Source organism: Tachyglossus aculeatus, chromosome 27 (assembly GCF_015852505.1).
Source record: "Tachyglossus aculeatus isolate mTacAcu1 chromosome 27, mTacAcu1.pri, whole genome shotgun sequence".
Lineage (NCBI taxonomy): Eukaryota > Metazoa > Chordata > Mammalia > Monotremata > Tachyglossidae > Tachyglossus > Tachyglossus aculeatus.
Window position 1 is genome coordinate 53,836 of NC_052092.1, and position 15,336 is coordinate 69,171.

Genomic DNA, 15,336 nt, shown 5'->3' on the forward strand with positions numbered 1-15,336 from the left:
GCTTTAAGCCAGCCTGTCTCCTGTTCTACGTAGGGCACCTTTATGTCTGACACAACTCTTTTAAGCTCCCAGTTTCCTTCCACCTCTCTCCTGATAATAATAATTAATAACTGTGGTATTTGTTAAGTGTTAACTATGTGCCAAACACTTCACTAAGCCCTGGGGTAAGTACAAGGCATTCAGGTCAGACACAGTCCCTGTCCTAACCAGTGCTCACATTCTAAGTAGGAGGGAGAACAAGATATTGAATCTCCACTTTACAGAAGAAAACTGAAGCACAGAAAAGTTAAGTGACTTGCCCGGGGCCATACAGGAGACATAAGGTGGAGCTGGGATTAGAACCCAGGTCCTCTGACTTCCAGGATTGTGTTCTTTTCTCTAGGCCATGCTGCTTCTTTGTAGCTGAGCCCTGCAGCTCTAGAGCAAATGTGAGGGATTAGGGGCTTTCCCAAACACTTTGGGTTTGGACAGACTTCCGTTAAATAGCATATAACATTATTTCGCTAAACACATGTTCAGCTTAGTGCTCATAGAGTCAAGTGCATCTGGTCATGGGCCACCCTAGCTTTCTGGCATCCCATGGCTCTCGGGTCTGGCTGGAAGCCCGGACTGGGTGGCCAGAGCCACTGAGGAAGGTATATCCAAAGACAAGAGTTTGGAGAAATAGTGACCTCGGCCAGGTCTGAAGGGAACACGAGGCCAGTTCTCCCCCGACCAGATCCCCACATCCAAAATCAGGGGCAGAACTGGAGCCATTTTCTGGGTAACTATGGCCAACACTCCTTGCCCCTACTATCATTCATTCATTCAATCATATTTATTGAGCGCTTACTGTGTGCAGAGCACTGTACTAAGCACTTAGGAAGTACAAGTTGGCAACATATAGAGACGGTCCCTACCCAACAGCGGGCTCAGAGTCTAGAAGGGGGAGACAGACAACAAAGCAAAACATATTAATAAAAGAAAATAAATAGAATAAATATGTACAAAGAAAATAAATAGAGTAATACGTACAAACATATATACATATATACAGGTGCTGTGGGGAGGGGAAGGAGGTAAGGCAGAGGGGATGGGGAGGGGAAGGAGGGGGAGAGGAAGGAGGGGGCTCAGTCTGGGAAGGCCTCCTGGAGGAGGCCCCCCCCCCCCGCCCTGCCCCTCAGCTCCTTCACTTCCCCACCAGACTCTGGAGTGGTGGATGCTCTATATCTACACCTGGCACTTACCTGAGTAAGAGCGTTGATGCACACATCTGTGGAGACAGAGAAACCCCATTAGCAGCTAGGAATGGCTCTAGGCCCAACCCTGGCAGCCCTGGGGGAGGAGAGGGATTCTGGGGCCCATCACTGGAGTCACCCATTTCCGAGGACGGAGAGAGAGGAGGCAGTCTGGGGCTCAGAGACCTTTACCTGTCTTGGGGAGCAAGCGTCCCTGATGAGGATAGAGCTTCAGTTTGGGCCCCATCATCTGCATTTTCAGGACAGCTTCTGCAACCAGGTCCTTGCCTCGGGCTGCAGGGTAAGAGATGGGATCAGAACTTTCTGTCAGGCTGGAAGACGGCTATCTGGAAAAGAAGGAAGTGTTGGGAAGGAGTGGACCCTGATGAGGGGAAAGGGCAGATTTACAAATGTCGATAGCACTGTCCTTGGTGTTTAGAGCTCGGAGTCCGCTGAGGCAGGTCACGGACATGAATGCTGTCCTCAGACTGGCCATGGCTAGAAGTGGCAATAAGGAAGAGGGAGTCAATCACCAGTATTTATTGAGTGGCTCCTGTGTGTATCATAATAATAATAATAATAATGACATTGAGAAGCAGCGTGGCCTAGTGGTTAGAGCACAGACCTGGGAGTCAGAAGGACCTGGGTTCTAGTACCAGCTCTGCCACCTGTCTGCTGTGCAACCTTGGGTAAGTCACTTCACTTCTCTGGACCTCAGTTGCCTCCTTTGTAAAATGGCGACTAAAACTGGGAGCCCCATGTGGGACAGGGACTGTGTCCAACCTGATTAGATTGTATCTACCTAAGTGCTTAGTAGATTGCTTGGCACATAGTAAATGCTAAACGAATACATAAATAATAATAATAATAATAATAATAATAATGGCATTTGTTAAACACTGTCTATGTGTCAGCACTTGGGTCAATACAAAATAGTCGTCACACCCACTTGTATCTACCCAAGTGCTTAGTAGATTGCTTGGCACATAGTAAATGCTAAACAAATACATAAATAATAATAATAATGGCATTTGTTAAACACTGTCTATGTGTCAGCACTTGGGTCAATACAAAATAGTCAAGTCACACCCACTCTCTGTTCCACACTGGGCTCCCAATCTAAGGAGGAGGGAGAACAAGTATTGAATCCATATTTTAAAGAGGTGGAAACTGAAGCACAGAGAAGTTGAGTGACTTATTTCCTGTCACACAGCACCCAAGTAGGGGAGCCGAGATTAAAATCCGGCACCTATGACTCCGAGGCCTGGGCTCTTTCTAACTAGGCCATCTGCTTTCCAGAACACAGCACTATACCACGCTCTTGCGGAGCATAGAGTACAACCAGGAGATATGGTCTCTGTCCTTGAAGGAGAAATGAACTTGGGCAAGGCTGGTTCTAGGTAGTTCCGAACCCGAGACTAAATTGAATCAGCCCCATTCCAGTGCGCAACCTCCACCTCCTGCTCTTCACTAGGGCTAGGGCAGTTTAAACCTGTCAGTGGTGCAACTGAGGCCTCAGAGTCAATCTTTGTTCCTGTTTTCTCTCCTCCTCCATTCCACTCTTTCTTGATCTTGACCACACTTCCAGACAGGCCTTCCAGAGAGGGCCTTGTTCCCCAAAGGGGATATGGAAGGAACAATGAAATCTAAAATGTTTCCGTCAGTTACAAGTCAGCTCAAATGTGCTTTGGCTCCCCAGGGGCTGCATCCGGAGACCTGGGTTCTAAGCCTGGCTCTGCCACTTGCTTAATAATAATAATAATAATAATAATGGCATTTATTAAGTACTTACTATGTGCAAAGCACTGTTCTAAGCACTGGGGAGGTTACAAGGTGATCAGGTTGTCCCACGGGGGGCTCACAGTCTTCATCCCCATTTAACAGATGAGGGAATTGAGGCCCAGAGAAGTTAAGTGACTTGCCCAAAGTCACACAGCTGACAATTGGCGGAGCCGGGATTTGAAGCCATGACCTCTGACTTCAAAGCCCATGTTCTTTCCACTGAGCTTCGGACAAGTCACTTAACGTCTTTAAAACGGTGTTCAATCCCTGTTGTCCCTCCCTCCTTAGACTAGAAGCCGGTGTGGGACATGGACTGTGCCCAGCCCGATCATCTTGTATCTGACTCAGCACTTAGCACAGTGCTTAGTGCGTAGTAAGTGCTTAACAAATATCTTTCTGGACTCTCTGTCGCTGTGGGTTTTTGAGGTTCCCAGCAGCAGCAGCCCAGTGGCACTGCCCTGGGCGTGCTCAGTCCGACCTCCCTCTCACTCTACTCAATGTGCTCACAAGGTGGAATCGAGCACTTGAAGGGCTGTCTGTGTGGCATTGGATTTGTCCTAGCCATAGCAAAAAAGGCAGGGTTATCTCTCCGCCAGTGTCTCCCCCCTCTAGACTGTAAACTCACTTTTGGCAGGGAATGTGTCTATTATATTTTTGTCTTGTGCTCTCCCAAGTGTTTAGTACAGTGCTGTGCACACAGTGAGCACTCCGTAAATACGATCGACTGACTGACTGACAGTTGGCACCTGAGCAAGTGAGGCAAGGAACGAGCTTTTGCTCTCGGACCCTGCACTGGTTTCCCCCATCCATGTTAATAATAATAATTGTGGTGTTTGCTAAGCACTTACTATGTGCCAAGCACTGTTCTAGGCGCTGAAGTAGATACAAGGTAAACACGTTGTTCCACATGGTGCTCACAATCAATCCCCATTTTACAGATGAAGTAACTGAGGCACAGTAACTGGGGCACAGAGAAGTTAAGTGGTTTGCCTGAGGTCACACGGTAGAGAAGTGGCAGCGCTGGGATTAGAACCCACGTCCTCAAGTCAAGTGACTTGTCCAAGGTCACACAGCAGACAAGTGGCAGAGCTGGGATTAGAACTCGTGGCCCTCTGACTCCCAGGTGTATCCACTACACTACGCTGCTGGAAGCCCGCCTCAGCGTTCTGTAGCCTTGCAAAACATCCAACTGTGGGGAGCACAGGTCACAGTTTCCCCTGTCACATTCCTGGGCTTCCAAGTTCTGATCCCTTGGCTCTGGTTATGGCTGCAGGGCCTCTCTCTGCTAGCTATGGGATAGGCGTGGATGGATGGTTGACCATGGAAAAGTGATTCCTTGAAAGGGCAGAGATGTGGTTTCTATAAAAGAGTGCAAACCCCTGACTTAGGTGGTGAGAAGTAGGGCGTTGAAAGTTGGGGCCCACCTCAGTCCGAGGCAAGGGGGACAGTGGGCATTCTCAGGAGTGGGGTGAGGGAGACAAATGGTCTCGGGATTGGAGCTGCTGGGGGAAAATGTAGAGCCAGCTCAGGACGAGAACAGCCATCATAGCCGGACATTAGGCAGGGTACTGAGCGCTGGGGTGGATTCAAGCAAATTGGGTTGGACATAGTCCCTGACCTACATGGAGCTCGCAGTCTTCATTCCCATTTTACAGATAAGGTTAACTGAGGCACAGAGAAGGGAAGCGACTTGCCCAAGGTCACACTGAAGACGAGTGGCGGAGCCAGGATTAGAACCCAGGAGAGAGGCCCCTAGTCACATCTCCCAGGGTCAGGGCCTGCTGGAGACCCAGTGCTTTACTTAACCTCCCTAGGCAGCGATGGATTAATGATGTGGCTCGTGGGGCTACAGTGCAGGGATGGATTAACATAAGGGCTCATGGGACTGAAGCTCAGGGACAGACTATCACAGGGGCTCAAAGGACTGAAATCCAGGGACAGATTAACCCAGGGACTCATGGGGTCAAAACCTCCAGCTAAAGAGCCCACTGGAACTCAGAAGCCCATCCCTCAATGTTACTGCCATAGGAAAATCACGTTAAAGTACTGCACGTGTGGTGCCATTATTATTATAATAATTGTTATTACATTTATTAAGGGCTTTCTGTATGTCAAGCACTCTTCTAAGCATTGGAGTAGATACATACAAGTTAATCAGGTCAAAGGGGTCTCACGGTCTACCATGCCAACTTTCAATGCCACCGCCCGCCTTCTCTTCCAACTCTCCACCATGACCTGCCGTCTTCTGCCCCACTTTGTCACTGCCACAGGTCCCGAGGTGACCACTGCTATTACATCCACCAGAGTTCCCCATCCCCATGGCTGAGAATGTCGCTGCCACCAGCTGCGGTCTGGAGAGATCCCCGTGTCCCAGTGCTGCTGCCATCACCACAAAAGTACATAGAGCCATGAAAGGGTGTGTGTGTGTGTGGTGTGTGTGTGGTGTGTGTGTGTGTGTGTGTGCATGCGTGCGTGCAAGCGTACACATTTCAGAAGGGGAAACTGGGGAGATCTGCGGTCTGGGGAATTTTCAGGAGGAGGAAGATACAGTCTGGTGATGAGACAGGATTTGAACCCGTGACCTCTGACTCCAAAGTCCGGGTTCTGTCCACTGAGCCACGCTGTTTCTCAGTAGTGTATTGTACTGAGCCCAAGCGTTTAGTACAGTGCTGTGCACAAAGGGCTCAATAAATATGATTGATTAATCAACTGATTGGTCCTCCTGCCTGCCACGCTGCTTCTCAGTAGAGCCCGGGCCTGGGAGTTAGAAAGACCCGGCTTCTAATCGCAACTCTGCCATTTGGGCAGGACCCTTCTCTGGGCCTCAATTAACCTCATCCATAAAATGGCGATGAAGACTATGAGCCCCAATGTGAGACATGGACCACGTCCACCCTGATTATCTACCCAGCGCTTAGAATAGTGTCTGGCACATAGTAAGTGCTAAAAAATTGCCATTTTTTGAGAGGAGCGTGACTCAGTGGAAAGAGCCTGGGCTTTGGAAGCAGGGGTTGTGGGTTCGAATCCCGCCCACCACATGTCTGCTGTGTGACCTTGGGCAAGTCACTTAACTTCTCTGTGCCTCAGTTACCTCATCTGTAAAATGGGGATTAAGACTGTGAGCCCCAAGTGGAACAACTTGATCACCTTGTAACCGCCCCCAGCGCTTAGAACAGTGCTCTGCACATTGTAAGCGCTTAACAAATGCCATCATCATCATCATCATCATGCTGCACTTCATGTGATGTCACCATGCAATAGAGGAAAAGACACTGTCTCTGGCGTAGGATACATGGGAGCCCCACAAGACATAAGAGCCCTGAGCCTGAGCCTTCATAAACACAGTCCTGTCCCCACATGCAAAGTGCTCAGTAAAGTGCCCTGCAAACAGTAACTGCTCAATAATACTGCCTTCAAAGCTCTCTGAGAATGGGTGTGTGGTTGGTTGAGTGCAGCAGAGACAGCGAATAGGCTGGGTTAGGAGGCTGTCTAGGCTTCCTCATGCTGGGGTGGAACCTTGGCCTATGGAACTAGGATCTGGTCACCAACTGAAGAAGCCAGGTTATTCCCCGCCACCAACTTGACCACCCCCGCCACCCCGCTGCCAGGCTGCAAGACCTAAAAACTAGGGATGGAAGTCAGCCAAGACGGCAGACCCTTCCATTCAGCCACATTGGCTGTGGACCGGCCCTTTCCCTGGCCCCCGGCCCAGGCCCTCTGCTCCACAGACTGCTGGGAGTGACGCCCAACACTTACTGTAAAGCTGCAGCATGTTGCTGGTCACACCATCCCTTTCCACCTGCATGTACAGGATAGCGTAGCGTTTGTAGTCAGTCTTGACCACATGGATTTTCTTCTGGTTAAAGTCTGAAATGAGAGCAGAGCCCCTGGGCCTAGATCAGCCCTTCCTCGTCTCGGCTTGAGGCTTCTCCCAACCCTTGGTTGGCTGTTAGTTTCCAGTGGCTCCTGGACAGTGGGGATGATGTAGGATGATTTACTGCATCAGCCTCCTCTCCTAGCTCCCATCCTCCTGTCTCTCCCCACTTCAATCCATACTTCCCGCCGCTGCCCGGATCGTCTTTGTGCAGAAACACTCTGGGCATGTTACTCCCCTCCTCGAAAATCTCCAGTGGCTACCAATCAACCTATGTATGCATCAGGCAAAAACTCCTCACCCTCGGCTTCAAGGCTCTCCATCACCTCGCCCCCTCCTACCTCACCTCCCCTGTCTCCTTCTACAGCCCAGCCCGCACCCTCTGCTCCTCTGCCACTAATCTCCTCACTGTACCTCATTCTCGCCTGTCCCACTGTCGACCCCCAGCCCACGTCATTCATTTATTCATTCATTCATTCAATCATATTTATTGAGGGCTTACTGTGTGCAGAGCACTGTACCAAGCACTTGGGAAGTACAAGTTGGCAACATATAGAGACGGTCCCTACCCAACAGTGGGCTCACAGTCTAGAAGGGGGAGACAGAGAACAAAACAAAACATATTAACAAAATAAAATAAATAGAATATGTACAAATAAAATAAATAGAGTAATAAATGAGTATAAACATATATACATATATACAGGTGCTGTGGGGAGGGGAAGGAGGTAAGGTGGGGGGGATGGGGAGAGGGAGGAGGGGGAGACGAAGGCGGGGGCTCTGTGTGGGAAGGCCTCCTGGAGGAGGTGAGCTCTCAGTAGGGCTTTGAAGGGAGGAAGAGAGCTAGCTTGGCGGATGTGCGGAGGGAGGGCATTCCAGGCCAGGGGGATGACGTGGGCTGGTGGTTGATGGCGGGACAGGCAAGAATGAGGCACGGTGAGGAGATTAGCGGCAGAGGAGTGGAGGGTGCGGGCTGGGCTGTGGAAGGAGATCCCCCTGGCCTGGAATGCACTCCCTCTGCACATCCGCCAAGCTAGCTCTCTTCCTCCCTTCAAAGCCCTACTGAGAGCTCACCTCCTCCAGGAGGCCTTCCCACACTGAGCCTCCTCCTTCCTCTCCCCCTCCTCCCCCCACCCCCCCGCCTTACCTCCTTCCCCTCCCCACAGCACATGTATATATGTATATATGTTTGTACATATTTATTACTCTATTTATTTATTTTACTTGTACATATTTATTCTATTTATTGTGTTTTGTTAATATGTTTTGTTTTGTTGTCTGTCTCCCCCTTCTAGACTGTGAGCCCACTGTTGGGTAGGGACCGTCTCTATATGTTGTCAACTTGCACTTCCCAAGCACTTAGTACAGTGCTCTGCACACAGTAAGCACTCAATAAATACGATTGAATGAATGACTGAATGTAGGAGATCCCATCCAAAGCTAAGGGATGATAGCAACTAGCACAATGCAAATGAAAATGTCGGTTCATAGGAAGTCAAGAATCCCGGAATTTTAAGGGATAAGGAACACCAAAAAATTCGACCGGCTCCTTTCCCTGGCCACAAAGATAAATAAATGTCTCTATCAATTTTCAAGATCTTTCTCAGTCCCCGAATAGTATTACTGAGCAGTTACTGTTTGCAGAGCACTTTACTAAGTGCTTGGGAGAGCATGACACAAAAGAGTCACCATATCACATCTATCTCACTTCTGAACCCCTGCCCACATCTTGCCTCTGGCCTGGAACGCCCTTCCTCCTCATATCCAACAATGACTCTCTCCTCCTTCAAAGCCTTACTGAATTCCCCTCTCCTCCAAGAGACCTCCCCTAACTAAGCCCTCCTTTCCTCTTCTCCCACTCCCTTCTGCATCAGCCTGACTTGCTCTCTTTATTCATCCTCCCTGCCAGCCTCACAGCACTTACGTGCATATCTGTCTGTAATTCATTTACTTATAGTAATGTCTGTCTCCCCCTCTAGACTGTAAGCTCCTTTTGGGCAGGAAATGTGTCTATTATTCTATTGTACTCTCCCAAGTGCTCTGCATGCACTAAGCGCTCAAGAAATACGATTGAATGAATAAATGAATATCAGGGTTTCAAAGTTGTCACCACTGACATTATAGTGCATTCCCATGTGCCCCCCAAGGGATGACACCATCAGCATCTGGGTGACAAACTATGCCCTCACTGGAGATGGCTTTGGCCCTTACCGGCATCGCTGAACTGCCCAGGCACCGCCCCTTTGACGAAGACTGAGTCCATGATTTGGCATCCTCCTTCAGGACTGCAAAGCAACAAGGTAAACTCACCCTCCCTACTGCTTACTCCCCGACTTGGGCTAGCCAGGAGGGTTGGGTCCCGCAGAACCTCCGACATGAGAAGCAGCATGGCCTAGTGGATAGAGCCCGGGCTTTGGAGTCAGAGTGCATGGGTTCAAATCCCGGCTCTGCCAACTGTCAGCTGTGTGACTTTGGGCAAGTCACTTCACTTCTCTGTGCCTCAGTTCCCTCATCTGTAAAATGAGGATTAAGACTATGAGCCGATTTGCTTGTATCTACCCCAGCACTTAAGAACAGTGCTCGGCACGTAGTAAGTGCTTAACAAATACCCTAATTATTACCGTTATTATTATTAGGGATGTCAATCCATTAAACCATCAGTAGATCAACCAGGCATTGATCAAGTATCCCTGTTGGGTGGGGCACTGCACAAAGTCTGACCCGCCCCCATGGTGACCCAGGCAATGAGGAAGCCCTCAGGTAGAAGTGGCAAAAAAGCTCATCCTCTGAATCAGCATAAGAAGCAGCACTACCTAAGTGGCAAGACCACGGGCCTGAAAATCAGAAGGATCTGGGTTTTAATCCTGGCTCCACCACTTGGGCAGGTCACTTCACTTCTCTGTTCCTCAGTAATCTCATCTGCAAAATGGGGATTAAGACTGTGAGCCCAAAGTAAGACAGGGACTGTGTCCAAACCAATTTGATTGTATCCACCCCAGTGCTTAGTAATAATAACGATGGCATTTATTAAGTGCTTCTATGTGCAAAGCACTGTTCTAAGCACACTGCCTGGTACAGAGTAAGCTCTTAATAAATATAAAAAAAATAACACTTACTTGGGGAAACCAAACTTGATGTTCAGGTCACCATTGGAAGCGGGTGCTACGATAGCAGTAGCCATCTTCATGGAATCCTTCTTGGACAGGAATACCTTGTCATTTGATCCCATTACAATGATGTTCCACATCCCGGAGAACTGGGGGAGGGTTTGGAAAGGCACCGTCTAAGCAAGAACTCAACTTTCTCTCTGGGGACCCCGTCCATTACCCCTACTCAAGGCTGGGAACCCTGAACTGCAGGAATGGGGTTCTTGGCCTTGCTCCTCCTAATTGGGAAATTTCGAGAATGCTGCCGGAGTTCACTGGACAAGCACCCAGGAGGGTTCTGAAATCTTTCCCTTGACATTCCCCCTCCAGCCCCGTCCCCTTGGGCCCGTGGCTTTTCATTCAGTCAGCTTCCATAGCCCCTCGCCCAGCTTAGGGGTAACTCATCCTGAATGGCACTAGTGCCCCTTAGCAAAACTTCTCTGACCTAGTCTCCTCCCTGCTCCTTCCCAACAGTTGCTCCGATGCCTCTCCCTCCCCACCACCCGCCTATCACCCCGCTGGTGAAATCACAAAAACCCTCTGCCATTACCTTGCTCGAATCAAAGTTTGGCTGGGTGCCAACTTCTGCTCTAACCCGGAGCCTCCAGTTCAACCCCAGTACAGCACTCAGCAGTAAAATCTTCATCCTCATCCTTTGTGTCCCAGCCTGGCTTCAGGAATCCCTAAATTTTCAGGGGGATTTATATTCCTGACTCCTTTGTGGCCCCTGAATTTATACCCCCTGGAAAATCCCGAAAAGGAGGCTGGGTGAGCACAGAGACAATAGCATCCTCTATCTGCCTGGCATTCAGTGGCTTGTTACTCCACCCCGATAGGGTTTTTGGTTCAGCTTGTTTAGGGAATTAGTCCGCAGCATTAGCTGGTGTCACATCCAGGTGAAAGGGATCACCCAATTCCAGACGTGTTTCCTCCTGGACAGGGAGAAGGACAAACTTTGCAGAAGCATAGAGATGTGGTGGATTGGGTTCTGTGAACAGTTGGGGCAGCAAAATGGAAAGGAGGAGGAAGAGAAAACGGACGGTTTGAAAGACCTCAAAGTCAAGCACACAGAGCTGTAACCCGGGGTAGAAATTGTAGCTGTAATAGTATTTATTAAGTGTCTACAGTCTGCAGAGCACTGTACTAATTGCAAGGGGAAAAATACCCGGGTGAGAATGTGACACGGTCCCTGGCCATCCAGGGACTCACAAATCTGAAAAATCAGAGGAGAAGGGTTTGGCCCCAGACACGTTAAGAAAGATGAGATAGTAATGTACGAAAGCAACATGAAAGGCAAAGTTCAGATTCTGACAGGTGGGCAGGAAAGAGCACCCAAGGGGACCACGGAGTACTGCCACCCGGTCATCGAGAATCTGATCAAAATCAAACCTTCTCAAATTTCTAGAATTTGTAGCACTCTTGCACTGCTGCTGCTTGACTCTCCACAGTCCAGCATGCACTGGACTAGAGGGCATGGGGGCCCAGGGTGGTGTGGAGGGAAGGTAGCAGGGAATCCAATCTGGCTTCCGTCCCCTACACTCCACCGAAACTGCCCTCTCAAAGGTCACCAATGACCTCCTTCTTGCCAAATCCAACAGCTCCTACTCTATCCTAATCCTCCTCCACCTCTCAGCTGCCTTCCATACTGTGGACCACCCCCTTCTCCTCAACATGATATCCAACCTTGGCTTCACAGACTCCGTTCTCTCCTTGTTCTCCTCTTATCTTTCCGGCCGTTCATTCTCAGTCTCCTTTGCAGGCTCCTCCTCCCCCTCCCATCCCCTTACTGTAGGGGTTCCTCAAGGTTCATTTCTTGGTCCCCTTCTGTTCTCTATCTACACTCACTCCCTTGGTGAACTCATTTGCTCCCATGGCTTTAGCTATCATCTCTACGCTGACGACACCCAAATATACATCTCTGCCCCCGCTCTCTCTCCCTCCCTTCAGTTTCGTGTCTCCTCCTGCCTCCAGGACATCTCCATCTGGATGTCTGCCCGCCATCTAAAACTCAATATGTCCAAGACGAACTCCTTATCTTCCCTCCCAAACTCTGTCCCCTCCCTGTCTTTCCTGTCACTGTAGACGGCACTGCCATCCTTCCCATCTCACAAGCCCGCAACCTTGGTGTCATCCTCAACTCTGCTCTCTCGTTCACCCCTCACATCCAATCCATCACCAAAACCTGCCGGTCTCACCTCCACAACATCGCCAAGATCCACCCTTTCCTCTCCATCCAAACTGCTACCTTGCTGGTTCAATCTCTAATCTCATCCCGACTGGATTACTGCATCAGCCTCCTCTCTGATCTCCCATCCTCCTGTCTCTCCTGACTTCAGTCTATACTTCACACTGCTGCCCGGATCATCTCTGTGCAAAAATGCTCTGGGCATGTTACTCCCTTCCTCAAAAATCTCCAGTGGCTGCCTGTCAACTTCCGCATCAAGCAAAAACTCCTCACTCTCGGTTTCAAGGCTGTCCATCACCTCACCCCCTCCTACCTCACCTCCCTTCTCTCCTTCTACAGCCCAGCACACACCCTCCGCTCCTCTGCCGCTAACCTGCTCCCAGTGCCTCGTTCTCGCCCGTCCCGCCGTCGACCCCCCGGCCCACATCCTCCCCCGGCCTGGAATGCCCTCCCTCCGCACATTCATTCATTCAATTGTATTTATTGAGTGCTCTCCATCCCCCCCATCTTACCTCCTTCCCTTCCCCACAGCACCTGTATATATGTATATATGTTTGTATATATTTATTACTCTATTTATTTATTTAACTTGTACATATCTATTCTATTTATTTTATTTTGTTAGTATGTTTGGTTTTGTTCTCTGTCTCCCCCTTTCAGACTGTGAGCCCTCTGTTGGGTAGGGACTGTCTCTATATGTTGCCAACTTGTACTTCCCAAGCGCTTAGTACAGTGCTCTGCACACAGTAAGTGATCAATAAATACAGTTGATGATGATGATGATGATGCAAAGCACTGTACTAAGCACTTGGGAAGTACAAGTTGGCAACATATACAGACGGTCCCTACCCAACAGCGGACTCACAGTCTAGAAGAGGGAGACAGACAACAAAACAAAACATATTAACAAAATAAAATAAATAGAATAAATATGTATAAATAAAATAAATAAATAGAGTAATAAATACGTACAAACATATATACAGGTGGTGTGGGGAGGGGGAGGAGGGGGAGAGGAAGGAGGGGGCTCAGTCTGGGGAGGCCTCCTGGAGGAGGTCTGCTCTCAGTAGGGCCTTGAAGGGAGGAAGAGAGCTAGCTTGGAGGATGGGCGGAGGGAGGGCATTCCAGGCCCGGGGGAGGACGTGGGCCGGGGGTCCAGCTCGCAGGCGGCCGCTGCCACCGCCCCAGACCTCAACAGCAGCAGCAGCAGGAGGAGGAGGAGGAGGAGGTGGAAGAGGCGGGGCAGGGCGGGCCCACCGCAGCCTCTGGGCCGCGATCATTGTGGCCAGGAAGGACCACGCGCCTCCGCCGCCCCTAATCCCGCCTCCGCCACTTGTCTGCTGTGTGCTCAAGTCGCTTCACTTTGCCTCAGTTTGGCAGATGAAGAATCACATCCACATCTCCTCTCCGTTAGGCCTCGTTCTCGCCTGTCCCGCCATCGACCCCCGGCCCACGTTATCCCCCGGGCCTGGAATGCCCTCCCTCTGCCCATCCGCCAAGCTAACTCTCTTCCTCCCTTCAAGGCTGTCCTTCCTCCCTTCACCTCCTCCAGGAGGCCTTCCCAGACTGAGCCACTTCCTTCCTCTCCCCCTCATCTCCCTCTCCATCCCCCCATCTTACCTCCTTCCCTTCCCCACAGCACCTGTATATATGTATATATGTTTGTACATATTTGTTACTCTATTTTACTTGTACATATCTATTCTATTTATTTTATTTTGTTAGTATGTTTGGTTTTGTTCTCTGTCTCCCCCTTTTAGACTGTGAGCCCACTGTTGGGTAGGGACTGTCTCTATATGTTGCCAACTTGTACTTCCCAAGCGCTTAGTACAGTGCTCTGCACACAGTATAGCGCTCAATAAATATGATTGATTGATTGATTGATCCGCCAAGCTAGCTCTCTTCCTCCCTTCAAAGCCCTACTGAGAGCTCACCTCCTCCAAGAGGCCTTCCCATACTAAGCCCCCTTTTTCCTCTCCTCCCGATACCCCCACCCTATGTCCTTCCCCTCCCCACAGCACCTGTATGTGTGTATGTACAGATTTATTACTCTATTTATTTTACTTGTACATATTTACTATTCTATTTTTTTTTGTTAATGATGTGCATTTAGCTTTAATTCTATTTATTCTGATGACTTGACACCTGTCCACATGTTTTGTTTTGTTGTCTGTCTCCCCCTTCTAGACTGTGAAGCCATTGTTGGGTAGAGACCGTCTCTGTATGTCACCAACTTGTACTTCCCAAGTGCTTAGTACAGTGCTCTGCACACAGTGAGTACTCAATAAATATGATTGATTGAATGAATGAACGAAATCCAGGTGGGTGGTCCACTGGGAAGAGAGGCCTGCAGCTGAAGGAGAAAGAGGGAATTGGACATGAAGTGTTGAGAAAAGCCTGAGGGCAAGAGGGACTTGGAGTGGCAGTAGAAGATGAGCTGAAGCGCTTAGAACAGTGCTTGGCACATAGTAAGTGCTTAACAAATACAATTCTTCTTCTTCTGAAGGGCAGTAAAGGCGGAAAGAAGGTCTGCCCAATGGTCAAGGACTGGCTAAGAAAGTAAGGTCAGTGTTGAAGCAGAGCCTGCCAACTATTAGCCATTCTGAGGAATAATAATCATGGTACTTGTTAAGCACTATTATGTGCCAAGCACATAGAGGTTAGTAGAAGAATAGAGTCAGAGGAGAGAGTCTGGAATTCTGTAGGGACACCCTTTAGGAAGCGATGGGAAAGGACATATCGTGACAGAAGGGCCCTGGACAGGCCGAACTTTCCTGGACCAATCAGAACTGACTGTGGTTCCAGCCCTACCTTTGGCCAATCAAGACATCCATCAATCCATCAGTGGAATTTGTTGAGTGATTACTGTGTTCCAGTAACACTAATAATAATAATAATTATTATAGTATTTGTTAAGCACTTACTATGTGCCAAGCACTGTACTAAGCGCTTGAATGGATACAAGCAAATTGGGTTGGACACAGTCCCTTGTCCCACATGGGGCTCACAATCCCATTTTACAGATGAGGTAACCGAGGCACAGGAAAGTTAAGTGATTCACCCAAGGTTACACAGCAGATAAGTGGCGGAAGCTGGGATTAGAACCCATGACCTTCTAATAATAGTATTTGT

The 15,336-nt window shown here is 49.3% G+C and overlaps 1 protein-coding gene across 1 annotated transcript in view; it reads right to left on the reverse strand.

Annotated features, from left to right (window-relative positions):
- LOC119946558 overlaps window positions 1–10,665 on the reverse strand; it is a 33,794-nt gene extending 23,129 nt beyond the window's left edge. The window contains 5 exon segments of the mRNA XM_038767948.1: window positions 1,410–1,511; window positions 6,756–6,866; window positions 9,085–9,158; window positions 9,990–10,129; window positions 10,570–10,665. Coding sequence (XP_038623876.1) covers window positions 1,410–1,511; window positions 6,756–6,866; window positions 9,085–9,158; window positions 9,990–10,129; window positions 10,570–10,665 — 523 coding nt within the window.
- Between the last annotated feature and the right edge of the window lie 4,671 nt (window positions 10,666–15,336).